The sequence below is a fragment of the Chrysemys picta genome, chromosome 12 (genome assembly GCF_011386835.1).
Source record: "Chrysemys picta bellii isolate R12L10 chromosome 12, ASM1138683v2, whole genome shotgun sequence".
Lineage (NCBI taxonomy): Eukaryota > Metazoa > Chordata > Testudines > Emydidae > Chrysemys > Chrysemys picta.
The window spans coordinates 3,087,006-3,110,968 of NC_088802.1; the positions used below are offsets into that span (position 1 = coordinate 3,087,006).

The 23,963-nt window shown below is 61.8% G+C and overlaps 2 protein-coding genes across 2 annotated transcripts; both read right to left on the reverse strand.

Moving 5' to 3' along the window:
- Positions 1–1,988: 1,988 nt before the first annotated feature.
- LOC122173087 (uncharacterized protein Rv2082-like) lies at positions 1,989–8,466 on the reverse strand. The gene is made up of 7 exons (XM_042846852.2): positions 8,323–8,466; positions 6,814–7,137; positions 6,224–6,568; positions 5,564–5,687; positions 4,811–4,857; positions 4,633–4,709; positions 1,989–2,962 (listed from the first exon to the last, which is right to left on the reverse strand). The coding sequence occupies exons 1-7, from the start codon at positions 8,387–8,389 to the stop codon at positions 2,846–2,848; spliced, it is 1,101 nt and encodes a 366-aa protein (XP_042702786.2). The 5' UTR covers positions 8,390–8,466; the 3' UTR covers positions 1,989–2,845.
- A 6,785-nt stretch (positions 8,467–15,251) lies between these two features.
- On the reverse strand, positions 15,252–22,273 carry LOC122173093 (uncharacterized). The gene is made up of 7 exons (XM_065563110.1): positions 22,119–22,273; positions 20,624–20,977; positions 20,013–20,354; positions 19,165–19,288; positions 18,469–18,515; positions 17,259–17,335; positions 15,252–16,321 (listed from the first exon to the last, which is right to left on the reverse strand). Exons 1-7 carry the CDS (start codon positions 22,183–22,185, stop codon positions 16,205–16,207), a joined length of 1,128 nt encoding a protein of 375 aa, XP_065419182.1. The 5' UTR covers positions 22,186–22,273; the 3' UTR covers positions 15,252–16,204.
- Between the last annotated feature and the right edge of the window lie 1,690 nt (positions 22,274–23,963).

Here is a 23,963-nt window from a genome sequence, read left to right on the forward strand (position 1 = left end):
GCCGTATCCTCCTTCCCTGTCCTTGGCTCCCGTAACGCTCCCATTGAGAAGGAACGTTGTGCCATTGTCCGGGCTGTCAAGCAGCTTAAACCCTATTTGTACAACAAGAAATTCACCGTGGTGAGCGATCATGGCCCCGCTGCACAAGGCCAAGGGGACCAACTCCAGGCTGCTGGTATGAAATGGACACAATCCACATAACGGGGGAGGAGAATATTGTAGCTGATGCGTTGTCCCAGATGGGGAGTCCTTGGGACGCACTTAGCGATGTTTGTGCCACCCCTTCCTGCACCAATTGTGCGTTGGGGGTGTGACGTTCTGAGTGTGGTATAATATCTCATTGGAAGGTGACAGGGCCAGAACGAGTTAATTACCTCCCAGTCTGACCTCACCCAGGGCCGAACTTTAGAGACTGGTTAGGAAGATCTGTAAACGAACAGAGCTTTGAAATGCAGCCGGCATTGTTAGAGATCTCAAGGGGAGATGTTTGCTCAGGTCTTGGGATGTCAGCAAACAAGTCTTGTCTATTGCTAGAGCTTTAATTCAAAGACCAAAAAAGAAATATTAACATTTATGAAGACACTGGAGTGAAATAGTATTATTGTCTCTATGTCTGTTTGAAGGTTGTGGTAACCTGGATCTGAACTGTTTAATGGGTAAATTACCCTGTGCTAATTGCCAGGATGTTTGGGAGAAGGAGAATTAAGCCTATTGTTTTCTCAGGCCAAGCGGCTGCTGGAAATGTATAAAAACCCTGGGACACGATCCTGCTTCATCTCAGATCTGCTTTGGGTTTCAAGAGGGGGAAACCTTAAGCCACAAGGATTGAGATCCCCAGACACTGACTGGAGCCACCCTGAATATGGACATTGGACTATAACCTCGGGACTATTTCTAAAAGGACTTTTGGCCACTACAAGCTCATCTCTGCTGTGGCTGAACCTCAAGAATTGAATTCAAGTCTGTCTGTATATTGATCTTTTAACCAACACTCTCTCGCTTTTCTTTTGTAATAAATTTTAGCTTAGTTAATAAGAATTGACTATAACGTGTATTTTGGGTAAGATCTAAGTTATAATTGAACCTGGGTGTGTGGCTGACCCTTTGGGGGTTGGAAGAACCTTTTCTTTTATATGATGAGAGAAGATTTTCAGTAATCATCATCATATCTGACGTGTGTGTCTGGACGGAGGTCTGAGGCCGGGCACTTTAAGGGAACTGCGTTGTTTGGACGTCTGAGTAACCAGGGAGGTTCTATAGAAGCTGTTCTGGTTTGGTTGGTAAATCTAAGTATTGGAAGATCCACCAGCGTTTGGGGTTTGTCTGCCCCGGTCTGTTTGCAGTTCACCCTGATTGAGTGACCTCAGCTGGCTCCCACGGGCAGCACCGTCACAACTACACATAATGTAGGACCTACATTATTGTTCCCCACTGGCAGGAGTAGAGAATGACGGGTTCCCGTGAGCAGGGGCCACGCTGAAAACAGCCCCTGCCCCTGTTGTTGCTGGGGGAAGGTGAACCTTAGTGCACCACCCATCTTTGTTTACCCCGTGGTTTGTTTACAAGACATAACGTAGGCCCTATACTAAGGTTCTGACAGGGCAGGATTTAAGAAAATCCCTCCCCTTTCTCCTCCCCTTTGGAGAAGTCTTAAAGTGTTTTGCACAACCTCTGCCTGTCTTTGTTTATACTTTGGTTTCTTTACGATACTTAATGTAGGACCTACCCTATTTGTCTCAGGAGGCAGTATGAGAGAGGGACCAGTTCCCATGTGCCTTGTCCCCACTGGAACCAACCCTATCCCCCCTCCTGCTATTTGGTGACAAAATCCATCCAAAAAAGCTACTTGGTTTGATGCTTTGATTTGTTTATGATACAAAATGTAGGACCTACAATATTGCTCTTGGCGGTAGTAATGGAAGAGCCCCCACCTACTGCCCTCTGGAGAAGCAGAAAATATCCATTCAGGGCCATTATGTTTACACTTTGGTTTCTATACAATACACAGGGTAGGACCTACAATATTATTCTCAGCAGTCAGGAACGGGGGGCGGACTGGTTGCCATGAGCAGGCTCCCCATTCACCTGCCATTGTATTCCACCACTTGGACCAGCAAAAAAAAGGATTCTGTTTGTTTACCGTTTATTTTGTTTACAATACATCATATAAGACCTACAATGTTAGCCTCAGTGGAGTATAATGGAAGGTAACCAGCACCGTTCTGGAAATCATAGAATCATAGAATATCAGGGTTGGAAGGGACCTCAGGAGGTCATCTAGTCCAACCCCCAATCCCCCCATCTTCTGTTATCAGGGGAAAGTATTCACAACTCAGACAAATTTTGCTTATGTTTTGATTTACATAATACATAATGTAGGACCTACAATATTGTTTGTGGATTGTGACTGATTCCCATCAGCAACAGTTTCCTCTGCAATATACCCTCCCGCCCCTCTCCTTCTGTTGCTTCAAGCCACAGAGTATTTCCTTCCTGCCCAACACCCACTTTATTGACACCTTGCTTTGTTTACGATACATAATGTAGGACCTATGACATATATCTAGGGGGCAGGAATGGAGGCGGTGGACCCGCCCCCTTTCAGTTGACATTTGAAGTAGCAGGAAACTTCATAGCTGGCCGTGCCCCACTTGGCCTGGGCTTGTTTACAGTACATAATATAGGACCTACAATATTGTCAACACAGTTCTCCGCCCCCCTCCATGACCAGAGAATTAACTGCAGAGACAGACGGGTGTCACAGGGATTCTCCGAGGGAAGGAGGCGTCTTTCCCCAACGTGGGGCCTGGCCCTGCCCCAGAGGCACCTGCGCTTGCCAGCCCCGTCAGCCGTGGCCGGTGGCCAGTTCAGAGTAGATGGTGGCCGGGCCAGTTTCTGCCCTGACCCCGGCCCCACGGGGTGCCTGGAAGTGCAGGGTGGAGTATTGGATCCCCTCCGGGCCCTGCAGAGATCGGGGCAGGACAGAGTGGGCGTTAGGGTGGCATTACCGCCTGGGGGCACTGCCAGGGGAGAGTCCCCTTCTGCCCCCTGCCCACTCCCCACAGCCCAGCGCCCCCTGCTGCCCCCGTCCTGCTCCCCACAGCCCAGCGCCCCCTGCTGCCCCCGTCCTGCTCCCCGCAGCCCGGCGCCCCCTGCTGCCCGCATCCCCACAGCCCAGCATCCCCTGCTGCCCCCGTCCCGCTCCTCACAGCCAGGGCTGGATTAACCTTTCGTGGGCCTGGCGCCAAACATATTTCCGGGCCCCCAGGCAGGCAGTGGAGCCTGGCACAGGGAGGTCAGTCCCCGGAGTGAGGGGCAATGGGGCATGGAAGGGGCAGCCCCGCTCTGCCCAATGCGAGGGCGCTGGTTACAAACCCGTGCCCAACCCTGTGCTGCCAGCGTGACCCTTCCCCTCGGGGGGGGCACCATGCCACACCACACAGCCCCCCCACCCCAACACCCCCCAACTTCCTATGGCCAGAGCCCCCCCAGTCCCCTCCACACAAATGCCCAGCGCCCTGCACAACACCCCCCTGCCCACAGCCCCACAACTGCCCAGCACCCCCCACAGAACCCCCACTCCCTAGCGCCCAACACACAGAGATCTTCCCCGCCCCCTCACAGCCCAGGACCCTCCCCCCCGCAGGAAACCCCTTCCCCTAAGCCCTGCTGGGAGGTGACTGTGTCTGCCGGGCTGAGCCGGGAGCGCAGCCAGGGCTGGTCCCGGGGCCGGGAATCGCTCCAGCCCCTCGGCAGTGCTGAGCTCAGCCAGGCCAGGGCCTGCCCCGGACGGAGTCCCTCAAGATGCCCAGCCAAGCTCCCCGCACTGTCCCCTTCCTCCCCCCGCCCCCGGCTGAGACCGGCCAGGCTGCTGCCCCACTCCCAGGCGGCTCAGCTCCAGGGGGACAGGGGGGGCCCACAGGTGGTGGGAAGCAGAGACGGCCCGGAGCCGGAGGTGCACTGGGGTCCGGCCAGGGGACCGAGAGGAGCAGGGGGTGGGGCCGAGGGGAGTAAATGGTGGGCGGGGGGAGCCAGACGGGTCTTGGGGAACAGGGCAAGCGGAGCAGCCCAGGGCCCCTTCTGAGCATGGGCCCGGCTCCATGGCGCCCTTGGAGCTGTTGTAAACCCAGCACTGCCCCCGGCCCTGCCCCCCGCTGCTGCCCCCCGCCCCCCACGGCCCAGCACCCCCTGCTACTCCCCCGCTGCCTCCAGCCCCGCCCCCTGCAGCCCAGCCCCCCTTGCTGCCCACAGCCCAGTGCCCCCTGCTGCCCCGTCCCGCTCCCTACGGCCCAGTGCCCCCTGCTGCCCCGTCCCGCTCCCCACAGCCCAGTGCCCCCTGCTGCCCCCGTCCCGCTCCCTACGGCCCAGTGCCCCCTGCTGCCCCTGCCCCACCCCCCATGGCCCAGCACCCCCTGCTGCCCCCCGCCCCGGTCCCCTCAGCCCAACGCCCCCTGCTGCCCCGCCCCCCACAGCCCAGTGCCCCCTGCTGCCCCCCGCCCCGTCCCCACAGCCCAGCGCCCCCTGCTGCCCCCGGCCCTGCCCCCTGCAGCCCAGCCCCCCCTGCTGCTCCCGCCCCCAGCCCCACAGCCCAGTGCCCCCTGCTGCCCCCGCCCCGAGTGCCAGGGGCGTTACCTCGCCAGCAGGCAGGGGGTCAGCCAACGGGGGCTTCTGCTCGGCTCCGCCAGCCTCCATGGGGCCGGGCTGCTCAGCTGGGAAGGGGGAGAGACAGCGACGGGTTACAGATGCCAGCCGTGTGGCCCCCCAGCCCGGCCCCCCTGCCCCGGCCCCAGCCCCTGGCCCCAGAGCTCACCCCATTGCTCCCACTTTCCGTCCATCTTCGTCGCCGGGAGGGTCGCGCTGGGGATACACAGGGACAATTAGACCATTTCCCATGGCAGAGAAACCCCTGGGCTAGGCCCGGCCCCTATGGAATAACCCCCTATAGCGGCCGGCCGGCCTCACCCCATCCTGTACTCCCCTCATACAATACCCTGCCCTATAGACTCCAGGCTGGACCCACTGCCTCGGGCACATTTCAGGGCACAGCTCCTATAGACTAATCCTCCCTCTGCCCCTTAGCCCATCATCCCTATAGGACTGGCCCTATAGCACAACCAGTCTATACCACCTGTCTGTCTGTGCCTCCGCCTATACCCCTCCCCTATAGAATATCTCCCCACTGGCCCCATAGACTATTGCCTTTATAGCTCCACCAACCCTATAGAAGACCTCCCTTATATCCCCACTGACCCTATAGGCTCTCACCTATATGTACCTTGTACCTGCCCCATAGAATAAATCCCTTCTATAGCCCATATACCTATTCCCTATTGTGACGTTTATAGAAATATTTACCCCTGTAGCCTCATTAGCTCTTATGGGACCCCCCCAATTCCCTCCCCATCCTGTTCCCACCCCCCCAATTCCCTCCCCATCCTGTTCCCACCCCCCCATGGAATGTCCCCCTATAGCCGCCCCATTCCACCGCCGCCCCCTATGGACTGACTCTGCCTACATCCCTGCCCCCTAACACCGCCCCACACCCCACTGCTCCCCCCCGTACCTGGCATCCCTCAGCCGGCGCCTCCTGCAGCAAATTACAGCAACGGCGCCCACGAGGACCAGGGCCAGAGCAGCCCCCGCGCAGCCCCCGACCAGAGGCAGGAGGGCGCCTGGGGTGCCGGTGTCTGGGGGGAAAAATGGGGGCTAGGATCACTCACCCGGCGCTGAGATGCGACTGCCTCTGGGGTGGGGCGCGGGGGCTGTTCATAGAGGGATCCCTCATCCGGCGCTGTGATGCAGCACCTCTGGGGTGGGGCACGGGGGCTGTTCATAAAGGGATCCCTCGCCCGGCGCTGAGATGCGTCTGCCTCTGGGGTGGGGCGCGGGGGCTGGTTATACAGGGATCTCTCGTCCGGCCCTGAGAGGCGGCTGTCTCTGGGGTGGGGGGCGGGGGCTGGTTATACAGGGATCCCTCGTCCGGCGCTGAGAGGCGGCTGTCTCTGGGGTGGGGCGCGGGAGCTGGTTATACAGGGATCCCTCGTCTGGCGCTGAGATGCGGCACCTCTTGGTGGGAGCTGGGGAACAGCCGCAGAGAACACCTGCGTCCAGTGCCCTTCAGTGCCCCTTTTCCACCCCTCTCGGCCGGTCGCCTGCAGCCCCAGCTGAGCTGGACTCGGGCGGAGAAGCGAGGGGGGCGCAGGGCAGGGGGAGATCCACACACCTGGACTGGTGGGGATGGGGCCGGGTGGGGGGCTCTCCTGGGTCCCGTGCCCCCCCGGGTCACGCTCCAGGCAGTAGTCCCCAGACCGGGGGGGATCCCCAGGCAGGCGGCAGCTCCACAGACCTTCCAACGAGCTGGAGAAACCCTCTATCGTCACCTTGGACCTCAGGATCCGAAGGGCTGTGGAGTCTGGTGGCGGCTTCCCATTAAGTAGCCACGTGGGGCCCCCTGCTGGGGGTGACGTGGGTCCCTGCGCCCCACAGGGGGTACAGGAGAGGGACACAGACGCTCCCTCCCCGACCGGCTCCTTGGGGACCGCGGCGATGGACGCCCCGGCCGGGCAGCCTGTGGGGGCAGAGCCAAACGTGATGGAGCCACTGAAAGGGCACCCCCTGCTGGCGGCTTCCCCCCCCCCCACCCGGCTGGGCTAGAACCCATCAAAATCCTAAACCACTCCCCACAGCTGGGGAGAGAACCCAGGCGTCCTGGCTCCCAGCCCCCCCCCTGCTCTAACCACTAGACCCCACTCCCCTGCTAGAGCCAGAAGAGAACCCAAGAGTCCTGGCTCCCAGCCCCAGTAGAGCTGTTACCGGGCGTGATGGTCACGGAGATCGGCGTGGCGTTCTGCCTGGGGCTGGCACAGAAGAAGACCCCCGAGTCGTTCATGTGGAGGGTTTGAAGTTCGAAAACGGAGGTTTGGGTTCCCTGATCCGTTAGGAGATGCAGCCACTTCATAAATCTCTCCAGCAGGCTGTTCCCTGCCCCACCCGCCATCGCTGTGTAGATCGTCTGTATCCCACTGCTGACACCAGCGCAGACCGGGTAGCGCGGGATCCACCGCCAGCTCAGGCTCGGCCCCGTCAGGTTGCAGGGAAGTTTCACAGTCGAGCCGGCTTCTGCCGTCACCACTGGACCTGCAAACACCAGAGCGGATGGGTCCTGCCCGACTGGAGAGCCAGGGTCCCCTTACCCGGCGCTGAGATGCAGCCACCTCTGGGGTGGGGCCCGTATACAGGGATCCCCCGTGACCGTAGAGAACCCCTCCTTGCTAACGAGCAAAGGGGTCGCTGTTCGGCACCGGTAACCCCTGACAAAGCCCCCGCACGCAGCCCCTGGCCCTGGCAGTATTTCTCCACAGCGGGTTGGGTGAGGCCTCTCATAACGGCTCCCGGCTGCGGCCCTGCGTCTGAGCGCCGAACGGGGGCTGGGTCCCAGGCCGCGACGACGGACGAGCTTTGCCCGCCTGGCTCCAGACTCCTGGTCAGCCCCTGGAGGGCAAAGCCAGCTCAGTGCCGGGGGGCGGAGGGGCCAAACCAGAGTCAAGCCGGGATCTGGGGCCTGTTGCTTTGCAGTGTGGACGCAGTTCCGTGGACTCGTGAGGCAGGGGAGACTTACAGTCGCCTTTCCCCGCCCCCACTCTCCCCGGGGACCGCACCGGGGACCCGGGCGGCTGGGCTGAGGCCCATGTACCAGAGCCAGGGTCAGGGTTACAGATGAGTGTGGACGCCCCAGCCCTTGGCTGGCTAGCTCCGGCCAGACCTGGAGTCTGAGGCCCCGCTTCACACCCGGGGTTGAGCCCACCCCGGTGTAACCGCTCCGAGACGGGTCACTCTTGGGGGTCAGAGGCAGATGTGGGCCTGGGGGGGGCCGCGATGGGCTGCGGAGCCGAACCAAAGGAACTCGGGGTTCGCTGGGCCCTTGGGGGCAGTGAGCCGGGGATGTTTGGGGAGCCAGTGACCCAGGTGGGAGGTCGCCTTGCGCTCTTCCCCCCCCAACCCCTCTGCAAGCCAGGCCAGGACTGGCCGTGCGCCGGGGAGGTGGCCGACCAGCCGGCGGTGTCAGGGAATTAGCACTGGCAAGTCTGGGGGACCCTGAGAAACCTCCCGCAGGGCTGAGATGCAGCCACCTCTGGGGTGGGGCAGCTGGTTATACAGGGATCCCTTTCCTGGGGCTGAGATGCAGCCACCTCTGGGGCAGGGCGGCTCGTTATACAGGGACCCCTAGGCACTGGGACAAGCCCTGAGCCTCCCGCCCCATTCGCTGCAGGCCTCCAGGCCGAGCCCAGCCCCGGCCCCACCACGGCCCCGTTTGCTCCTTACCTGCCTGAGCCCCTGGGGGCACTGCTGCCAGGAGGGCGAGGGCCAGGGGCAGGAGCTGGGGGTGCATGGTGGAGCTGAGGTGGGGGTGATCCGGTGAGAGGGGCCTCTGGGGATATCTGTCTCTGGGGAGGGGCCTTGCTCCCAGGCGCGGAGGGGAAGAGGAAGGAGGTTGTGAAGAAATCAGGAAACCCACAGAGCTCGGGCAGCAGGTAACCCTTTCGCTCCAGTGCTGGGCTGGGGGCAGCAGGGGGTGTCTCCCCTGCCCCACTGCCCCAGGGCTCTGTTATGGGGCCAGTGCTGTTTGTTTATCCCTCCCCCACACTGATCCATTCACTGTGGGGCTGTGTGTGAGGAATGCACCCGACACACATACACACAATTACACAGCTGGCAGGGACCCACACACAATCACACACACACACACACACAGCCAGCAGGGACACACAAGAATGGCCATATTGGGTCAGGCCAAAGGTCCATCCAGCCCAGTATCCTGGCTTCCCACAGTGGCCAATGCCAGGGGCCCCAGAGAGAATGAACACAACAGATAATCATCAAGTGATCCATCCCCTGTTGCCCATTCCCAGCTTCTGGCAAACAGAGGCCAGGGCCACCATCCCTGCCCAGCCTGGCTACTAGCCATTGATGGACCTGTCCACCATGACCTTATCTAGCTCTTTTTTTAACCCTATTACAGTCTTGGCCTTCACAACATCCTCTGGCAAGGAGTTCCCCAGGTTGACTGTTCACTGTGTGAAGAAATACTTCCTATGTTTTGTGTTAAACCTGCTGCCTAGTCATTTCATTGGGTGACCCCTTGTTCTTGTGTTACGAGAAGGAGTAAATAACACTTCCTTATTCACTTTCTCCACACCAGTCATGATTTTATAGACCTCGATCATATCCCACCTTAGTTGCCTCTTTTCCAAGCTGAAAAGTTTCCATTTTATTAATCTCTTCTCATACGGCAGCCGTTCCATACCCCCTCAGCACTTTTGTTGCCCTTTTCTGAACCTTTTCCAATTCCAATCGATCTTTTTGAGACGGGGCGACCACATCTGCACGCAGTGTTCAAGGTGTGGGCGTCCCATGGGTTTATATAGCGGCAACATGATATTTTCTGTCCTAGTCTCTCTCCCCTTCTTGATGATTCCCAACATGCTGTTCTGCTTCTTTGACCCCGCTGCGCTTTGAGTGGATGAGTTCAGAGAACTCTCCACAGTGACTCCAGGATCTTTCTTGCGTGGGAACAGCTCATTTAGTCATTGTATATGTCTAGTTACACACACATGCGGACACTCAATTACACACACACACACAGCTGGCAGATACACACACAATTAGATACATTTACACACACACACACACACACACACACACAGATCCAGCAGAGAGACACATGCTGAGCAACCAGGGACACACACCATTGCGCACACACACACTTACACAGCAGTCGCACACACACATAGAGCAGACAGGGACACACAATTACACACACATACAATTACACAGCAGACACAGAGCAGACAGGGACACACAATTACACACACGTACAATTACACAGCAGACACACACAGAGCAGGCAGGGACTGAGACACACACACAGAGCCAGCAGGGGAGGATTTTGATGGGGGGCTATAGCCCAGCGCAGGGGGGAACAGCCAGCAGGGGCCGGGCCATTAACTGGATCCATCACATTTGGCTCTGCCCCACAGGCTGCCCGGCCGGGGCGTCCATCGCCGCGGGTCCCAAGGAGCCAGTCGAGGAGGGAGTGTCTGTGTCCCTCTCCTGCACCCCCTGTGGGCCGCAGGGAACCACCTCATCCCCAGCAGGGGGCGCCACGTGGCAGCTCAATGGGGAAATGCTACCAAACTCCACAGCCCCTCGGATCCTGAGGTCCAACACGGTGACGATAGAGGGTTTTTCCAGCCGTCTGGAGGGTCTGTGGAGCTGCCGCCTGCCTGGGGATCCCCCCTGGTCTGGGGGCTACTGCCTGGAGCACGATCTGGTGTGACAGTGCTGCCCGTGGGAGCCAGCTGAGGTCACTCAATCAGGGTGAACTGCAAACAGACCGGGGCAGAGAAATCCCAAATGCTGGTGGATCTTCCAATACTTAGATTTCCCAAACAGCCCAAAACAGCTTCTACAGTACCTCCCTGGTTACTCAGACGTCCAAACAACGCAGTTCCCTTAAAGTGCCCAGCCTCAGGCTCCGTCCAGACACACGTCAGATACGATGATGGTTACTGAAAATCTGATCTCATCAGATACAAGAAAAGGTTCTTCCAACCCCCAAAGGATCAGCCACACACCCAGGTCCAATGATAACTTAGATCTTACCCAAAATACACGTTATAGCCAATTCTTATTAACTAAGCTAAAATTAATTAGAAAAGAAAAGAGAGAGAGTGTTGGTTAAAAGATCAATATACAGACAGACTTGAATTCAATTCTTGAGGTTCAGACACAGCAGAGATGAGCTTGTAGTAGCCAAAAGTCCTTTTAGAAATAGTCCAGAGGTTATAGTCCAATGTCCATGTTCAGGGCGGCTCCAGTCAGTGACTGGGGATCTCAATCCTTGTGGCTCAGGGTTTCCCCTCTTGAAACCCAAAGCAGATCTGAGATGAAGCAGGATCATGTCCCAGGGTTTTTATACATTTCCATCAGCCGCTCAGCCTGAGAAAACACTAGGCTCAACTTTCCTTCTTCCCAACATCCTGGCAATTAGCACAGGGTAATTTATCCATTAAGCAGTTCAGATCCAGGTTACCACAACCTTCAAAGAGACATAGAGACAATAATACTACTTCACTCAAGTATTATCATAAATGTCAATCTTCCTTTTTGATCTTTGAATTAAAGATGCCACAGGGGAGGTCGGCTGGGAACCCTGAGTTTGGATTAGACCTGGGCGCTAGAGTCCACAACATACCTGTGGGGGAAAACGTACCAAGGAGTCCCTGTGCTGGTAGCCCCGTGTCCCGCCCCAGAGGTGGCTGCATCTCAGCTCCGGGTTCGTGGCCGCCCAAGCTTCTGTCTCCAGTCACAGGCTCCGCGCCCGGCAGCGGCTGGGGGGTGACGGTGCTGGCTGCGCGCTGTTCCTCAGCGCCACCCTCAGAGCCGTCGGCTACCTGCACTGGAAAACCCGGGCCCGGCAGGCCAGCAGGTACCCGCCCCTTTAACACCAGTGCCCCCTGCGGGGCTCCCCCTGCCCTGCTCCCTGGGGCAATGGGGCCAGCCCCGACTGCCAGGGGAGAGTCCCCTGCTGCCTCCCCCCGCTCCCTGCAACCCAGTGCCCCCTGCGGGGCTCCCCCTGCCCTGTTTCCTGAGGCACACAGCCAGCACTGACTGCCTGGGCACAGCCCCCCCTACCCCCCCCCAGTGCCGGAGCGAAAGGGTTACCTGCTGCCCGAGCTCTGTGGGTTTCCTGATTTCTTCACAACCTCCTTCCCCTTCCCCTCAGGGGCTGGGAGCAAGGCCCCTCCCCAGAGACAGATGCCCCCAGAGGCCCTTCTCACCGGATCACCTCCACCAGCTCCACCATGCGCCCCCAGCTCCTGCCCCTGGCCCTCGCCCTCCTGGCAGCAGTGCCCCCGAGGGCTCAGGCAGGTAAGGAGCAAACCCAGCCGTGGGCCTGGCCTCTCGCCAAGTGAGGCTGGGGATGGGCTCGGCCGGGAGGCCTGCAGCAAACAGGGCGGGAGGCTCAGGGCTTGTCCCAGTGCCTGGGGGTCCCTGTCTAACCAGCCGCCCCGCCCCAGAGGTGGCTGCATCTCTGCACCGGGGGAGGGCTCCCTGTATAACCAGCTGCCTCACCCCAGAGGTGGCTGCATCTCAGCCCCAGGGGAGGTTTCTCAGGGTCCCCCAGACTTGCCAGTGCTAATTCCCCTGACACCGCCGGCTGGTTGGCCACCTCCCCAGGGCACGGCCAGGCCTGGCCTGGCTTGGAGAGGGGCTGGGGGCTCGGGGGAGGGAGTGGAGGGCAGCCTGACCCACCGGGCGTAACATGTCTCGGAGCGGCTGAGCCGGGATGGGTTCACACTCGGGCGTGAAGCGGGGCCCACACTCTGGGCAGGACCGCGCTGCAGCGGAAGCCGGGGGCTACATTCGCCCGGGGCTGGGGTGTCCACACTGGTTTGTAACCCCCACCCAGACTCCGGTGTCTCAACGATGTCTGGCCACCCGTGTCCCAGACACCCCGGCCGCACCTGCCAGGGGGGTGGGAAGGCGACTGGCGCCCCTCCCTCCCCCGCCCACGCGTGTCACTAGCCCGGTGGGGCTGCGTCCACACTGCAAAGCAACGTGCCCCGGATCCTGGCTTGACTCTGGCCACTCTGTCCCCAGGACTCTGGTGTCGGGCGATTCGGGTGTAGCCGGAGCCTCGGTGGCACAGTCAGGGCTGCTGCACGCTGGGCCCAGCACAAGACAGCCCGAGCGATGGGAGCCGGCTCCTGGGGGCCGTGTGCCGTGATGCCCGTGGGCGGCTTGTCCTGCCTGCAGCCTGGCGCGCTCCTCAGGGACAGACGCAGGGCCAAAGCCGGGAACTGTTGTTAGCTGCCTCGTCCAGCCCACTGCGGATAAATACTGCCAAGGCCAGGGGCTGCGTGCGGGGGCTTTGTCAGGGGTTATGGGTATCGAACGGCGACCCCTTTGCTCGTTAGCAAGGAGGGGCTTAGGGTCACAGGGGGATCCCTGTATGAATGTGCCCCATCCCAGAGCTAGCTGCATCTCAACACAGAGCAAGGGGATCCCTATATAATCAGCCACCCCTCCCCAGAAGTGGCTGCATCTCAGTGCCGGGTAAGGGGTCCCCGTCTCTCCAGTGCTCTGTTGGGCAGGACCCATCAGGCTCTGGTGTTTGCAGGCCCAGAGGTGACGGCAGAAGCCGGGTCGACTGTGAAACTTCCCTGCAACCTGACGGGGCCGAGGCTGAGCTGGCAGTGGATCCCGCGCTACCCGGTCTGCGCTGGTGTCAGCGGTGGGATACAGACGATCTACACAGTGATGGCAGCTGGGGCACACAGCACTCCGGAGGGGAGATTTCAGAAGCGGCTGCGTCACCTAATGGCTCAGGGAAACCGAACCTCCGTCCTCGAAGTCCAAACCCTCCACATGAGCGACTCGGGGACCTTCTTCTGTGCCAGCCCCAGTCAGAACGCCTCGCCGATCTCCGTGACCATCATGCCCGGTAACAACCCTGCCCGGGGGCTGGGAGCCAGGACTCCTGGTTCTCTCCCCGGCTCTGGAAGAGGTTCATTTTGATGGGGGGCTATAGCCCAGCGCGAGGGGAAGCGGAAAGCAGCCAGCAGGGGGCGGGTTGTTAACTGGATCCATCACTTTTGGCTCTGCCCCCACAGGCTGCCTGGCCGGGGCGTCCATCAAAGGGGTCCCCAAGGAGCTGGTCATGGAGGGAGCGTCTGTGACCCTTTTCTGTACCCCCTGTGGGGCGCAGGGACCCACGTCACCCCCAGCAGAGGGCACCACGTGGCAGCTCAATGGGAAGCTGATATCGAACTCTCCAGCCCTTCGGATCCTGAGGGCCAACAAAATGACGATAGAGAATTTCTCCAGCCGGTTCGAGGGTCTGTGGAGCTGCCGCCTGCCTGGGCATCCCCCCCGGTCTGGGGACTACTGCCTGGAGCGCGACCAGAGTGGGCACAGGACCCAGCAGAGCACCAGCCCCACCAGTCCAAGTTTGTATTCAGCCCCCGTGTCCCTGTCAGTCAATGCGGCCACCTCTGGGGTGGGGAAGCTGGATACCAGCCTCACAGAATGGCGACACCCCAGGGTTGGGGTGGGGAGCGAAGGGGGAACCTGGATGCGATGGGGGGAGGTCGGCTGGGAACCCTGAGTTTGGATTAGACCTGGGCGCTGGCGTCCATAACATACCTGTGGGGGAAAACGTACCACGGGGTCCCTGTGCTGGCAGCCCCGTGTCCCGCCCCAGAGGTGGCTGCATCTCAGCTCCGGGTTTGTGGCTGTTACAAACTTCTTTCTCACGTCGCAGGCTCCCCGCCCGACAGCGGCTGGGGGGTGACGGTGCTGGCCGTGCGCTGTGGCCTCGCCTTCCTCTTCCTCAGCGCCAGCCTCGGGACCATCTACTATGTGCACTGGAAAACCCGGGCCCGGCCGCCCAGCAGGTACCCGCCCCTTTAACGCCAGCGCCCCCTGGGGGCTCCCCCTGCCCTGCTCCCTGGGGCAATGGGGCAGCCCCGACTGCCAGGGGACAGCGCCCCCTGCTGCCCCCGCCTGCACAGCACCCCCTAGCGCCACCTTGTGGGTCAGCTACCACATTTCTCTGCTGTGTGGCTCACACAATGTCTCTCTCCCTCCTTTCCTGTCTTGCAGGCGCCAGCGGGACTGAGGCCTTCGCTTCCCCGGCACCGCGTCCACACTGCACTCACCCCCCATCCCCTTCCACTCGCCTGAGAAGCCAGAAACTCCCTTCTGGGCCCCCATCCAGTCTGGTCACCGGCCATGTATTTACTGCACATAATGTAGGACCTACGTTATTATTCCCCCCGACTGGAGTATAGAATGACCGGTTCCCGCGCTCAGGGTCCCCGCTGGGAACGGCCCCAGCCCCTGCTGTTGCCTGGGGACGGTGAACGTTGTATGTGCAACCCGCATACACTTTGTGTACAGCTTGGCTTGTTTACAATACATATGGTAGGCCCTATAGTAAGGTTCTGACTGGGCAGGATCTGAGGGAATGCCTCCCCTTTCTCCTCCCCTTTGGAGATGCCTTAAAGTGCTTTGCAAGACCTACCCTTGTTGTTTACAGTTGGTTTGTTTGCAATACATAAGGTAGGACCTACCCTATTTTTCCCAGGAGACAGGATGAGAGAGGGACCGGTTCCCATGTACCTTGCTCCGCTGGACACCCCCCCACACCCCGTCCCCCCCATTCTGCTCTTTGATGATGCAATACATCAAAAATATCCCCTTTCGTTGGTGCTTTAGTTTGTTTACAATACAAAATGTAGGACCTACAATATTGTAGTCAGGGCCTAATAATGTAAGAGCTCCCACCTGCTGCCACTTGGAGAAGCAGAAAATGTCCTTTGGGGCTAGTACCCATTGTGTTTACACTTGGGTTTCTGTACAGTACACAGTGTAGGACCTACAATATTATTCTCAGCAGTCAGGAAGGGTGGCGTACTGGTTGCCATGAGCAGGAGCCCCACCCATGTCCCACGGTATTCCACTGTTTGGACCAGCAAAAAATAGATTCCGTTTGTTTACAGTTTATCTTGTTTACAATACATCATGTAGGACCTACAATATTGTTCTCAGTGGACTGTAATGGAGGGGGACTGGTTCCTCATTGGAGAAGGGGGGGGGGTAAAGTTATTCACAACTCGTGCACATTTTGTTTATGCTTTGATTTGTTTACAATACATAATGTAGGACCTACCATATTGTTTGTGGATCGTGACTGATTCTCATCAGCAACAGTTTCCTCTGCCATCTACCCTCCCTCCCCCCTCCTGTTGTTTCAAGCCATAGAAAATGTCATTTGCTGCCAAAGCCCACTTTATTCACACCTTGCATTGTTTATGATACATAATGTAGGACCTACGACATGAGTCTCGGGGGGCAGGAACGGAGACGGGGCCCCTCCTCCTGCCTGTTGCCAGTTGAAGCAGCAGAAAACTTCATAGCGGGCCGTGCCCCACTTGGACTTGCTTACAATACATAGTGTAGGACCTACAATATTGTCAACCCAGTTCCCCCACCCCACCCCGACCAGAGAACTGGTCTCATAGACCCTCCCCCACCCACACCCGAATCGCTGGGGCTGGGAGTCTCTGAGGGAAGGGGGCGTCTTTGCCCGAGCTGGGGCCTGGCCTTGCCCCAGAGGCGTCCGCGCTCGCCGGCCCCGTCAGCCGTGGCCAGTGGCCAGTTCAGAGTAGATGGTGGCCGGGCCGGTTTCCGCCCTGGCCCCGGCCCCGTGGGGCTCCTGGAAGTGCAGGGTGCTGTACTGGATCCCCTCGGGGCCCTGCGGAGACCGGGCAGGAGAGAGCGGGCGTTAGAGGCGCGTTACGGCCTCGGGCGCTGAGCGACCCGCTGAGCGAGCTGACTGCAGAGCGCCCCCTAGTGAGCGCCCCACAGCACAGAGCCCCCTGGGGTCGCATTGCAGCCAGCCCTGACTGCCTGGGGTGAGCCCCCTGCTCAGCCCCCCCCCCGGCCCCTGCCTAGCCCCCACCCCGCTCCCCCCATTCTCCCCCACCCAGCGCCCCCTGCTCAGCCCCCCCGGCCCCTGCCGAGCCCCCACCCCGCTCCCCCCATTCCCCTGCCCCCTGCTGAGACCCTACCCACTCCCCCCCACCCAGCGCCCCCTGCTCAGCCCCCCCGGCCCCTGCCGAACCCCCACCCCACTCCCCCCATTCCCCTGCCCCCTGCTGCCCCCTGCTGAGACCCCACCCACACACCCCAGCCCAGCGCCCCCTGCTCAGCCCCCCCCCGGCCCCTGCCGAGCCCCCATCCCGCTCCCCCCATTCCCCCGCCCCCTGCTGAGACCCTACCCACTCCCCCCCCCCCAGCGCCCCCTGCTCAGCCCCCCCCCGGCCCCTGCCGAGCCCCCATCCTGCTCCCCCCTGCCGAACCCCCAGCCCAGCGCCCCCAGCTCAGCCCCCACCCTCCCGCCCCCTGCCGAGCCCCCACCCCACTCCCCCCATTCCCCCGCCCCTGCCGAGCCCCCACCCCTCTCCCCCCAGCCCAGCGCCCCCGTGCTGGCCCCCTGCCGAGCCCCCACCCCACTCCTCCAGCCCAGCGCCCCCCTGCCAGCCCCCTGCCGAGCCTCCCCCCAGCACCCCCTGCTCAGCCCCCACCCCAGCGCCCCCTGGCAAGCCCCCACCCCGCTCCCCCCAGCCCAGTGCCCCCTGCTGCCCTCCCGCCCCCTGCCGAGCCCCCCACCCTGACTGCCGGGGCGTTACCTCGCCATCAGGGTGGGGGTCGGGGGACGGCGGCTTCGGCTCGGCTCCGCCAGGCGCTGTGGGGCCGGGCTGCTCCGCTGGGAATGGAGAGAGACAGTGAAAGGTGACAGAGGCCAGGGTTTGGCCCCCCCAGCCCCGCCCCCCCAGATGGGAGCTGGCGTCTCCTAGGGGGGACAGGCCCCTGCCCCATTCACTGCCCCCCCCGAGCCAGCCAGTCCCTGCCCTGGGGCCGGGTGGGAGTGTAACGAAGTGGGGTTTTATTCATCTCGTTATGTTGCATGCAAGTCTTCCTGTCCCAGACTTACGCCGCGTGTGCCTCAGTTTCCCTGTGCGCTGCACCGACACTTCGGGGGTGGGGATTGGGGGGGTGTTTTGCTGGGGCCCTGGGGCAGGTGAGGCCGCCCAGCTGTCTGCACCTCTGTGACCTGGGACCCAGGAGGGGTGCGACCAGGTGATATCTTTGGCCCGGGAAGCGAGAGGAGGAGGAGGAGCAAAGGGGGGTGTCGGAGGTGGGGTGGCTGGAGGTCTGCGAGGGGGCGCTGGAAGGGGAAATCCAGGCCCAGGACTCCCCAGGACGGACTTGGCTGAAAGTCCCTGATTTCTGTGCTAACAGGCTCTGCCCCACGCCGTGATCCTGTCGCCTGATAAACCTTCTGTGTCCCCGGCTGGCTGAGAGTCACGTCTGACTGCGGAGTTGGGGGGCAGGGCCCCCTGGGCCCCCCAGGACCTCACCCGGGCGGACGCGCTGCAGGAAGCGCACGGTGGGTCTGGGGAGGCCGGATGCTCCGGGGTCAGACCCAGGGAGGTGGAAGCTGGAGACAGTCGCTCAGAGCGAGGAGGGTCCCCCAGTTACTGCCTGGTTTCGTGGGGAGCAGGTCCCGAGCATCGCCCGGGGACCCCATGACAGGGAGCGGCACCCCCTAGAGGGGACAGGCCCCTGCCCCTCCCGCCCCCCCTGAGACAGCCAGTCCCCGCCCTGGGGCCAGATGGGAGCTGGCGCAGCCTAGATGGGACAGACCCCTGCCCCATTCCCCACCCCCCGAGCCAGCCAGTCCCCGCCCTGGGGCTGGGTGGGAGCCGGTGCCCCCTGGAGGGGACAGGCCCCGCCCCATTCCCCGCCCCCCTGAGCCAGCCAGTCCCTGCCCTGTGGTTGGATGGGAGCCGGCGCCCCCTAGAGGCCCCTGCCCCATTTTCTGCACCCGGAGCTCACCTGCTTGCTCCGGTTTTCCATCCATTTCAGTCACCATGGGGGTCGCGCTGGGGGGGGGGGGACGGGGACAGTTAGAGGATTTCTGCACGGCAGAGAAACACCTGGGCTAGGCCCGGCCCCTATGGAATAACCCCCTATAGCGGCTGGCGGGCCTCGCCCCCTCCTGCACTCCCCCCCAGAGAATCCCCTGCCCTACAGCCCCCAGGCTGGACCCACTGCCTCGGGCACATAGCCCCTCTCGTCTGTTCCACAGCCCCTATAGACAAACTCTCCCTCTATACCTTCCCCATCACCCCTATAGGACTTAGCCCGACCAGTCTATACCCACCCGGGTTACGGAGCTCTGTGTCTGCCTCCTCCTGGTCCCTGTAGAATGGCATCCCCTATAGCCCCCATCCTGGGCCCTTCCCCTATAGAATAGGATGTCCTGTATGTACCTGCCCCTATAGGGCACCCCACCTTTCATTCCCCAATCGCTCCCCTGTCCCTTATAGAAATATTTTCCCCTGTAGTCCCATTAGCCCCCATGGGATCCCCCCAACTCCCTCCCCATCCTGCCCCCCCATGGAATCTCCCCCTATAGCTGCCCCAGTCCATCACCCCCCCCATGGACTGTCTCTGCCTACCTCCCCCACCCCCTGGGATTGTACAGCCCCCCAGCATCGCCCCACCCCGACCCCCACTGCCCCACCGTACCTGGCATCCCTGGGCCGGCGCCTCCTACAGCAAATAACAGCAATGACACACACGAGGACCAGGACCAGAGTGGCCCCCGCAAAGCCCCCGATCAGAGGCAGGAGGGCGCCTGGGGTGCCGGCGTCTGGGGGGAAAAATGGGGGCTAGGATCACTCACCCGGCACTGAGATGCGACTGCCTCTGGGGTGGGGCGCGGGGGCTGTTCATAGAGGGATCCCTCGGCCGGTGCTGAGATGCGGCCGCCTCTAGGGTGCATAGGCACCGACTTCCCGTGTTCCCGGTGGTTGCTCGACACCCCCCTCCGCCCCTGGCCCCGCTCCTGCCCCCGTCACCCCAGCCCCATTCCACAAATTTGCCCCCTGGCAGTTAAGTAGAATAATTTTATGTCACACCCCTTCCCCAAAATCCCTGCCCCCTTCCTGCCCCCATTCCACCCCCTTCCCCCAAGTCCCCGCCCCTGCCCCGCCTCCTCCCCTGAGCATGCCGTGTCCCTGCTCCTCCCCCTCCCTCCCGGAGAGTCGTAATCGCTGCCAAACAGCTGTTAGGTGGCAGGAAGCGCTGGGAGGGAGGGAGGGGGAGGAGCGGGGACGCGGCGCGCTGGGGGTGGGGAGAAGGAGGTGAGGAGGGGGGCGCTTGGCTGCCGGTGGGTGTGGAACACCCACTAATTTTTCCCGGTGGGTGCTCCAACCCTGGAGCTACTCTGGGTGGGAGCTGGGGAACAGCCACAGGGAACGGCTTCTCCCAGGGCTGGTGCCCTTTAATTTCTGCCCCTCTCGCCTGCAGTCCCAGCTGAGGTAGAATTGGGCGGAGAAGCGAGGGGGGCACAGGGCAGGGGGAGATCCACACACCTGAACGGGTGGGGGTGGGGGTGGTGCTCTGCTGGGTCCCGTGCACCCCCTGGTCGCGCTCCAGGCAGTAGTCCCCAGACCAGGGGGGATCCCCAGGCAGGCGGCAGCTCCACAGACCCTCGAACCGGCTGGAGAAACCCTCTATCGTCACTTTGTTGGACCTCGAGATCCGAAGGGCTGTGGAGTTCGGTGGCGGCTTCCCATTAAGTAGCCACGTGGCGCCCCCTGCTGGGCGTGACCTGGGTCTCTGCGCCCCACAGGGGGTACAGGAGAGGGTCACAGACGCTCCCTCCACGACCGGCTCCTTGGGGACCGCGGCGATGGACACCCCGGCCGGGCAGCCTGTGGGGGCAGAGCCAAACGTGATGGATCCAGTTAAAAACCCACCCGCTGCTGGCTGCTTCCTGCTTCCCCCTCCGCCCCACCCCGCCCCAGGCTATAGCCCCCCATCAAAATCCTCAACCCCTCCCCCCCTTCCAGAGCTGGGGAGAGAACCCAGGAGTCCTGGCTCCCAGCCCCCCCTGCTCTAACCCACCGGCCTCCACTCCCCTCCCAGAGCTGGGGAGAGAACCCAGGTGTCCTGGTTCCCAGCCCCCCTGCAGTGCTGTTACCGGGCGTGATGGTGACGGAGATCGTCGTGGCGTTCTGCCTGGGGCTGGCACAGAAGAAGGTCCCCGAGTCGTTCATGTAGAGGGTTTGGACTTCGAGGACGGAGGTTCGGGTTCCCTGACTCGGTACGAGACGCAGCCACTTCTTAAACCTCCCCTCCGGAGTGTTGTGTTCCCCAGCCGCCGTCACTGTGTAGATCGTCTGTATCCCACTGCTGACACCAGCGCAGACCGGGTACCGCGGGATCCACCGCCAGCTCAGGCTCGGCCCCGTCAGGTTGCAGGGGAGACTCACAATTGAGCCGCCTTCTTTCGTCATCTCTGTGCCTGCGAACTCCAGAGACGGATGGGTCCTGCCTGCAAGAGAGCAAGAGTGACAGGGACCCCTCGCCTGGCGCTGAGGTGCAGCCACCTCTGGGGAGGGATGGCTGATTATACAGGGATCCCCTTGCCCAGTGTTGAGATGCAGCTAGCTCTGGGGTGGGGCACGTTCATACAGGGATCCCCCTGTGACCCTAGAGAACCCCTCCTTGCTAACAAGCGAAGGGGTCGCCGTTCGGTACCGGTAACCCCTGACAAAGCCCCCGCACGCAGCCCCTGGCCCTGGCAGTATTTCTCCACAGCGGGCCGGGCGAGGCAGCTAACAACAGCTCCCGGCTTTGGCCCTGCGTCTGTCCCCGAGGAGCGCGCCAGGCTGCAGGCAGGACAAGCCGCCCACGGGCATCACGGCACATGGCCCCCAGCAGCTCGCTCCTGGTGCTCGGGCTGTCTTGTGCCGGGGCCCAGCCTGCAGGAGCCTGGCCGTGCCGCCGAGGGGCCGGCTACACCCGAATCACCCGACACCAGAGTTCTGGGAACGGAGGGGCCGAGCCGGAGTCAAGCCAGGATCCGGGGCCCGTTGCTTTGCAGTGTGGACGCAGCCCTGCCAGACTCGTGACGCGGGGGGGAGGCGCCAGTCACCTCCCCTCCCCCCTTTCCGGTGAGAGTGGCCAGGGTGTCTGGGACACGGGCAGCCAGACGTCGCGGAGACACCAGAGCCCGGGTGTGGGTTACAAACCAGTGCGGATGCCCCAGCCCTGGGCGAACGCAGCCACCGGCTTCCACTGCAGCACGGCCGTGCCCGGAGTCTGGGCCCCACTTCACACCCGGGTGTGAGCCCGTCCCGGTTCAGCCGCTCTGAGACATGTTACGTGGTACACGTTACCCCCAGCCCCTCTCCAAGTCAGGCCAGGCCTGGCCATGCCCCGGGGAGGTGGCCGACCAGCCGGCGGTGTCAGGGAATTAGCACTGGCATGTCTGGGGACCCAGAGAAACCTCCCCTGGGGCTGAGATGCAGCCACCTCTGGGGTGGGGTGGCGGTTTATACAGGGACCCCTAGGCACTGGGACAAGCCCTGAGCCTCCCGACCTGTTCACTGCAGGCCTCCTGGCTGAGCCCAGCCCAGCCCCCACCCCACTTGGCGAGAGAGGCCAGGCCCATGGCCGGGTTTGCTCCTTACCTGCCTGAGCCCCCGGTGGCACCGCTACCAGGAGGGCGAGGGCCAGGGGCAGGAGCTGGGGGTGCATGGTGGAGCTGGGGGTGGGGGTGATCCGGAGAGAGGGGCCTCTGGGGGCATCTGTCTCTGGGGAGGGGCCTTGCTCCCAGCCGCTGAGGGACAGAGGAAGGAGGTTGTGAGAAATCAGGAAATCCACAGAGCTCAGGCAGCTGTAACCCTTTCGCTCCGGCGCTGGGAGGGGCAGGGGCAGCAAGGGGGCTCTCCCCGGGCGGTCAGGGCTCCCCATGGCCCCAGGGCAGCGCTAGGGGCTGTGCTGCAGGGGGCGGGGCGGGGGCAGTAGGGGGCTGTCCCCGGGCAGTCAGGGCTCCCCATGGCCCCAGGGCGGCGCTAAGGGCTGGGCTGCAGGGGGCGGGGGGGGCAGCAGGGGGCTCTCCCCGGGCAGTCAGGGCTCCCCATGGCCCCAGGGCGGCGCTAGGGGCTGTACTGCAGGGGGCGGGTGGGGGGCAGCAGGGGGCTCTCCCCGGGCAGTCAGGGCTCCCCATGGCTCCAGGGCGGCGCTAGGGGCTGTTGCAGGGGGCGGGGTGGGGGGCAGCAGGGGGCTCTCCCCGGACAGTCAGGGCTCCCCATTGCTCCAGGGCGGCGCTAGGGGCTGTGCTGCAGGGGGCAAGGTAGAGGCTCAGCAGGGGGCGCTGGGGGCTCAGGAGGGGGCACTGGGCAGGGCAGCAGGGGGGCTGGGCTGTGGGGAGTGCGCAGGGGGCAGCCCAGCACCCCCTGACTGTCCCCAGCACCGCTGCTGCCCCCCCTCCCCCGCTTTAGATTAGATTAGATTAATGGAGATATCCCATCTACTACAACTGGAAGGGGCCCTGAAAGGTCATCGAGTCCAGCCCCCAGCCTTCACTAGCAGGACCAAGTACTGATTTTGCCCCAGATCCCTGGGTGTCCCCTCAAGGATTGAACTCACAACCCTGGGTTTAGCAGGCCAATGCTCAAACCACTGTTTTCTTCCAGGGAGCTCACAATGCAACTAGGCAGCTTCCGTAGTTTCGATATCAATCAAGGATTCATCACCGGAATTGGGCTGATACCTGCCGAGCTGGGTGTGGGCAGGCGTAGGGTCATTAACATCTGGAGCAGAGCTTCCCATGATGCAGTGCGTCCCTACGTCCCTGGTCCCAGAGTTCAGTGCGGTTCTCTGCTCTCCATCCTGTAGCTAATGGAGATGTCTCCATCGCGTCACCCTGGTCGGGGGGGTCTCGGTGTGTGTCCCCCCCCCCCCCCCGCCCCTCACTGCTCTCTGCAAGTCTGTGCTCTGATGGGTTTTGGTTCAAGTCAAGGCTGGGGGGGCGGGGGTGAGTGAGACAGGCTGGATTCTGCGCCCTGGTTCCCCCAAAACACAGAACTGACTGGTATCAAGTCACACACACAGACCCGGCAGGGACACACACAGATACACATACGCACACAGCCAGCAGGGACATGGGGACACACACACACACGGCAGGGACACACACACATGCACACATACACACAGAGCCAGCAGGGACACACACACACACACAGACCCAGCTGGCAGGGACACACACACACACACACACAGCCAGCAGGGACACGGACACACACGCACACCCAGCAGGGAGACACACACACACCAGGGACGGACACACATACACAGACCTGGCAGGGACACACACACATGTAGATAAATCTCTGATAATTTTCATATGACTTTACATTGCGCCTCTTCATATAACCTTGTGGTGGGTCTACCCACGTGTGACCTCTGTTTTCATGGGACTTTGTATCAAAGCCTCATATAGAAACCTTGTATTGATGAGCCTGGGTGTA

What these genes read in the sequence shown, in the direction of transcription:
- LOC122173087 (XM_042846852.2), bottom strand. Translation starts at nt 8,389, where the DNA reads ATGCACCCCCAGCTCCTGCCCCTGGCCCTCGCCCTCCTGGCAGCAGTG. An exon ending in GCCCCCAGGGGCTCAGGCAG is followed by an intron (nt 7,138 to 8,322) that starts GTAAGGAGCAAA and finishes TGGTGTTTGCAG; the next exon opens with GTCCAGTGGTGACGGCAGAA. An exon ending in ACCCCCTGCCTGCTGGCGAG is followed by an intron (nt 2,963 to 4,632) that starts GTAACGCCCCTG and finishes CGATCTCTGCAG; the next exon opens with GGCCCGGAGGGGATCCAATA.
- LOC122173093 (XM_065563110.1), bottom strand. Translation starts at nt 22,185, where the DNA reads ATGCACCCCCAGCTCCTGCCCCTGGCCCTCGCCCTCCTGGTAGCGGTG. An exon ending in GCCACCGGGGGCTCAGGCAG is followed by an intron (nt 20,978 to 22,118) that starts GTAAGGAGCAAA and finishes GCTCTCTTGCAG; the next exon opens with GCAGGACCCATCCGTCTCTG. An exon ending in CCCCACCCCCACCCGTTCAG is followed by an intron (nt 19,289 to 20,012) that starts GTGTGTGGATCT and finishes TTTTCCCCCCAG; the next exon opens with ACGCCGGCACCCCAGGCGCC.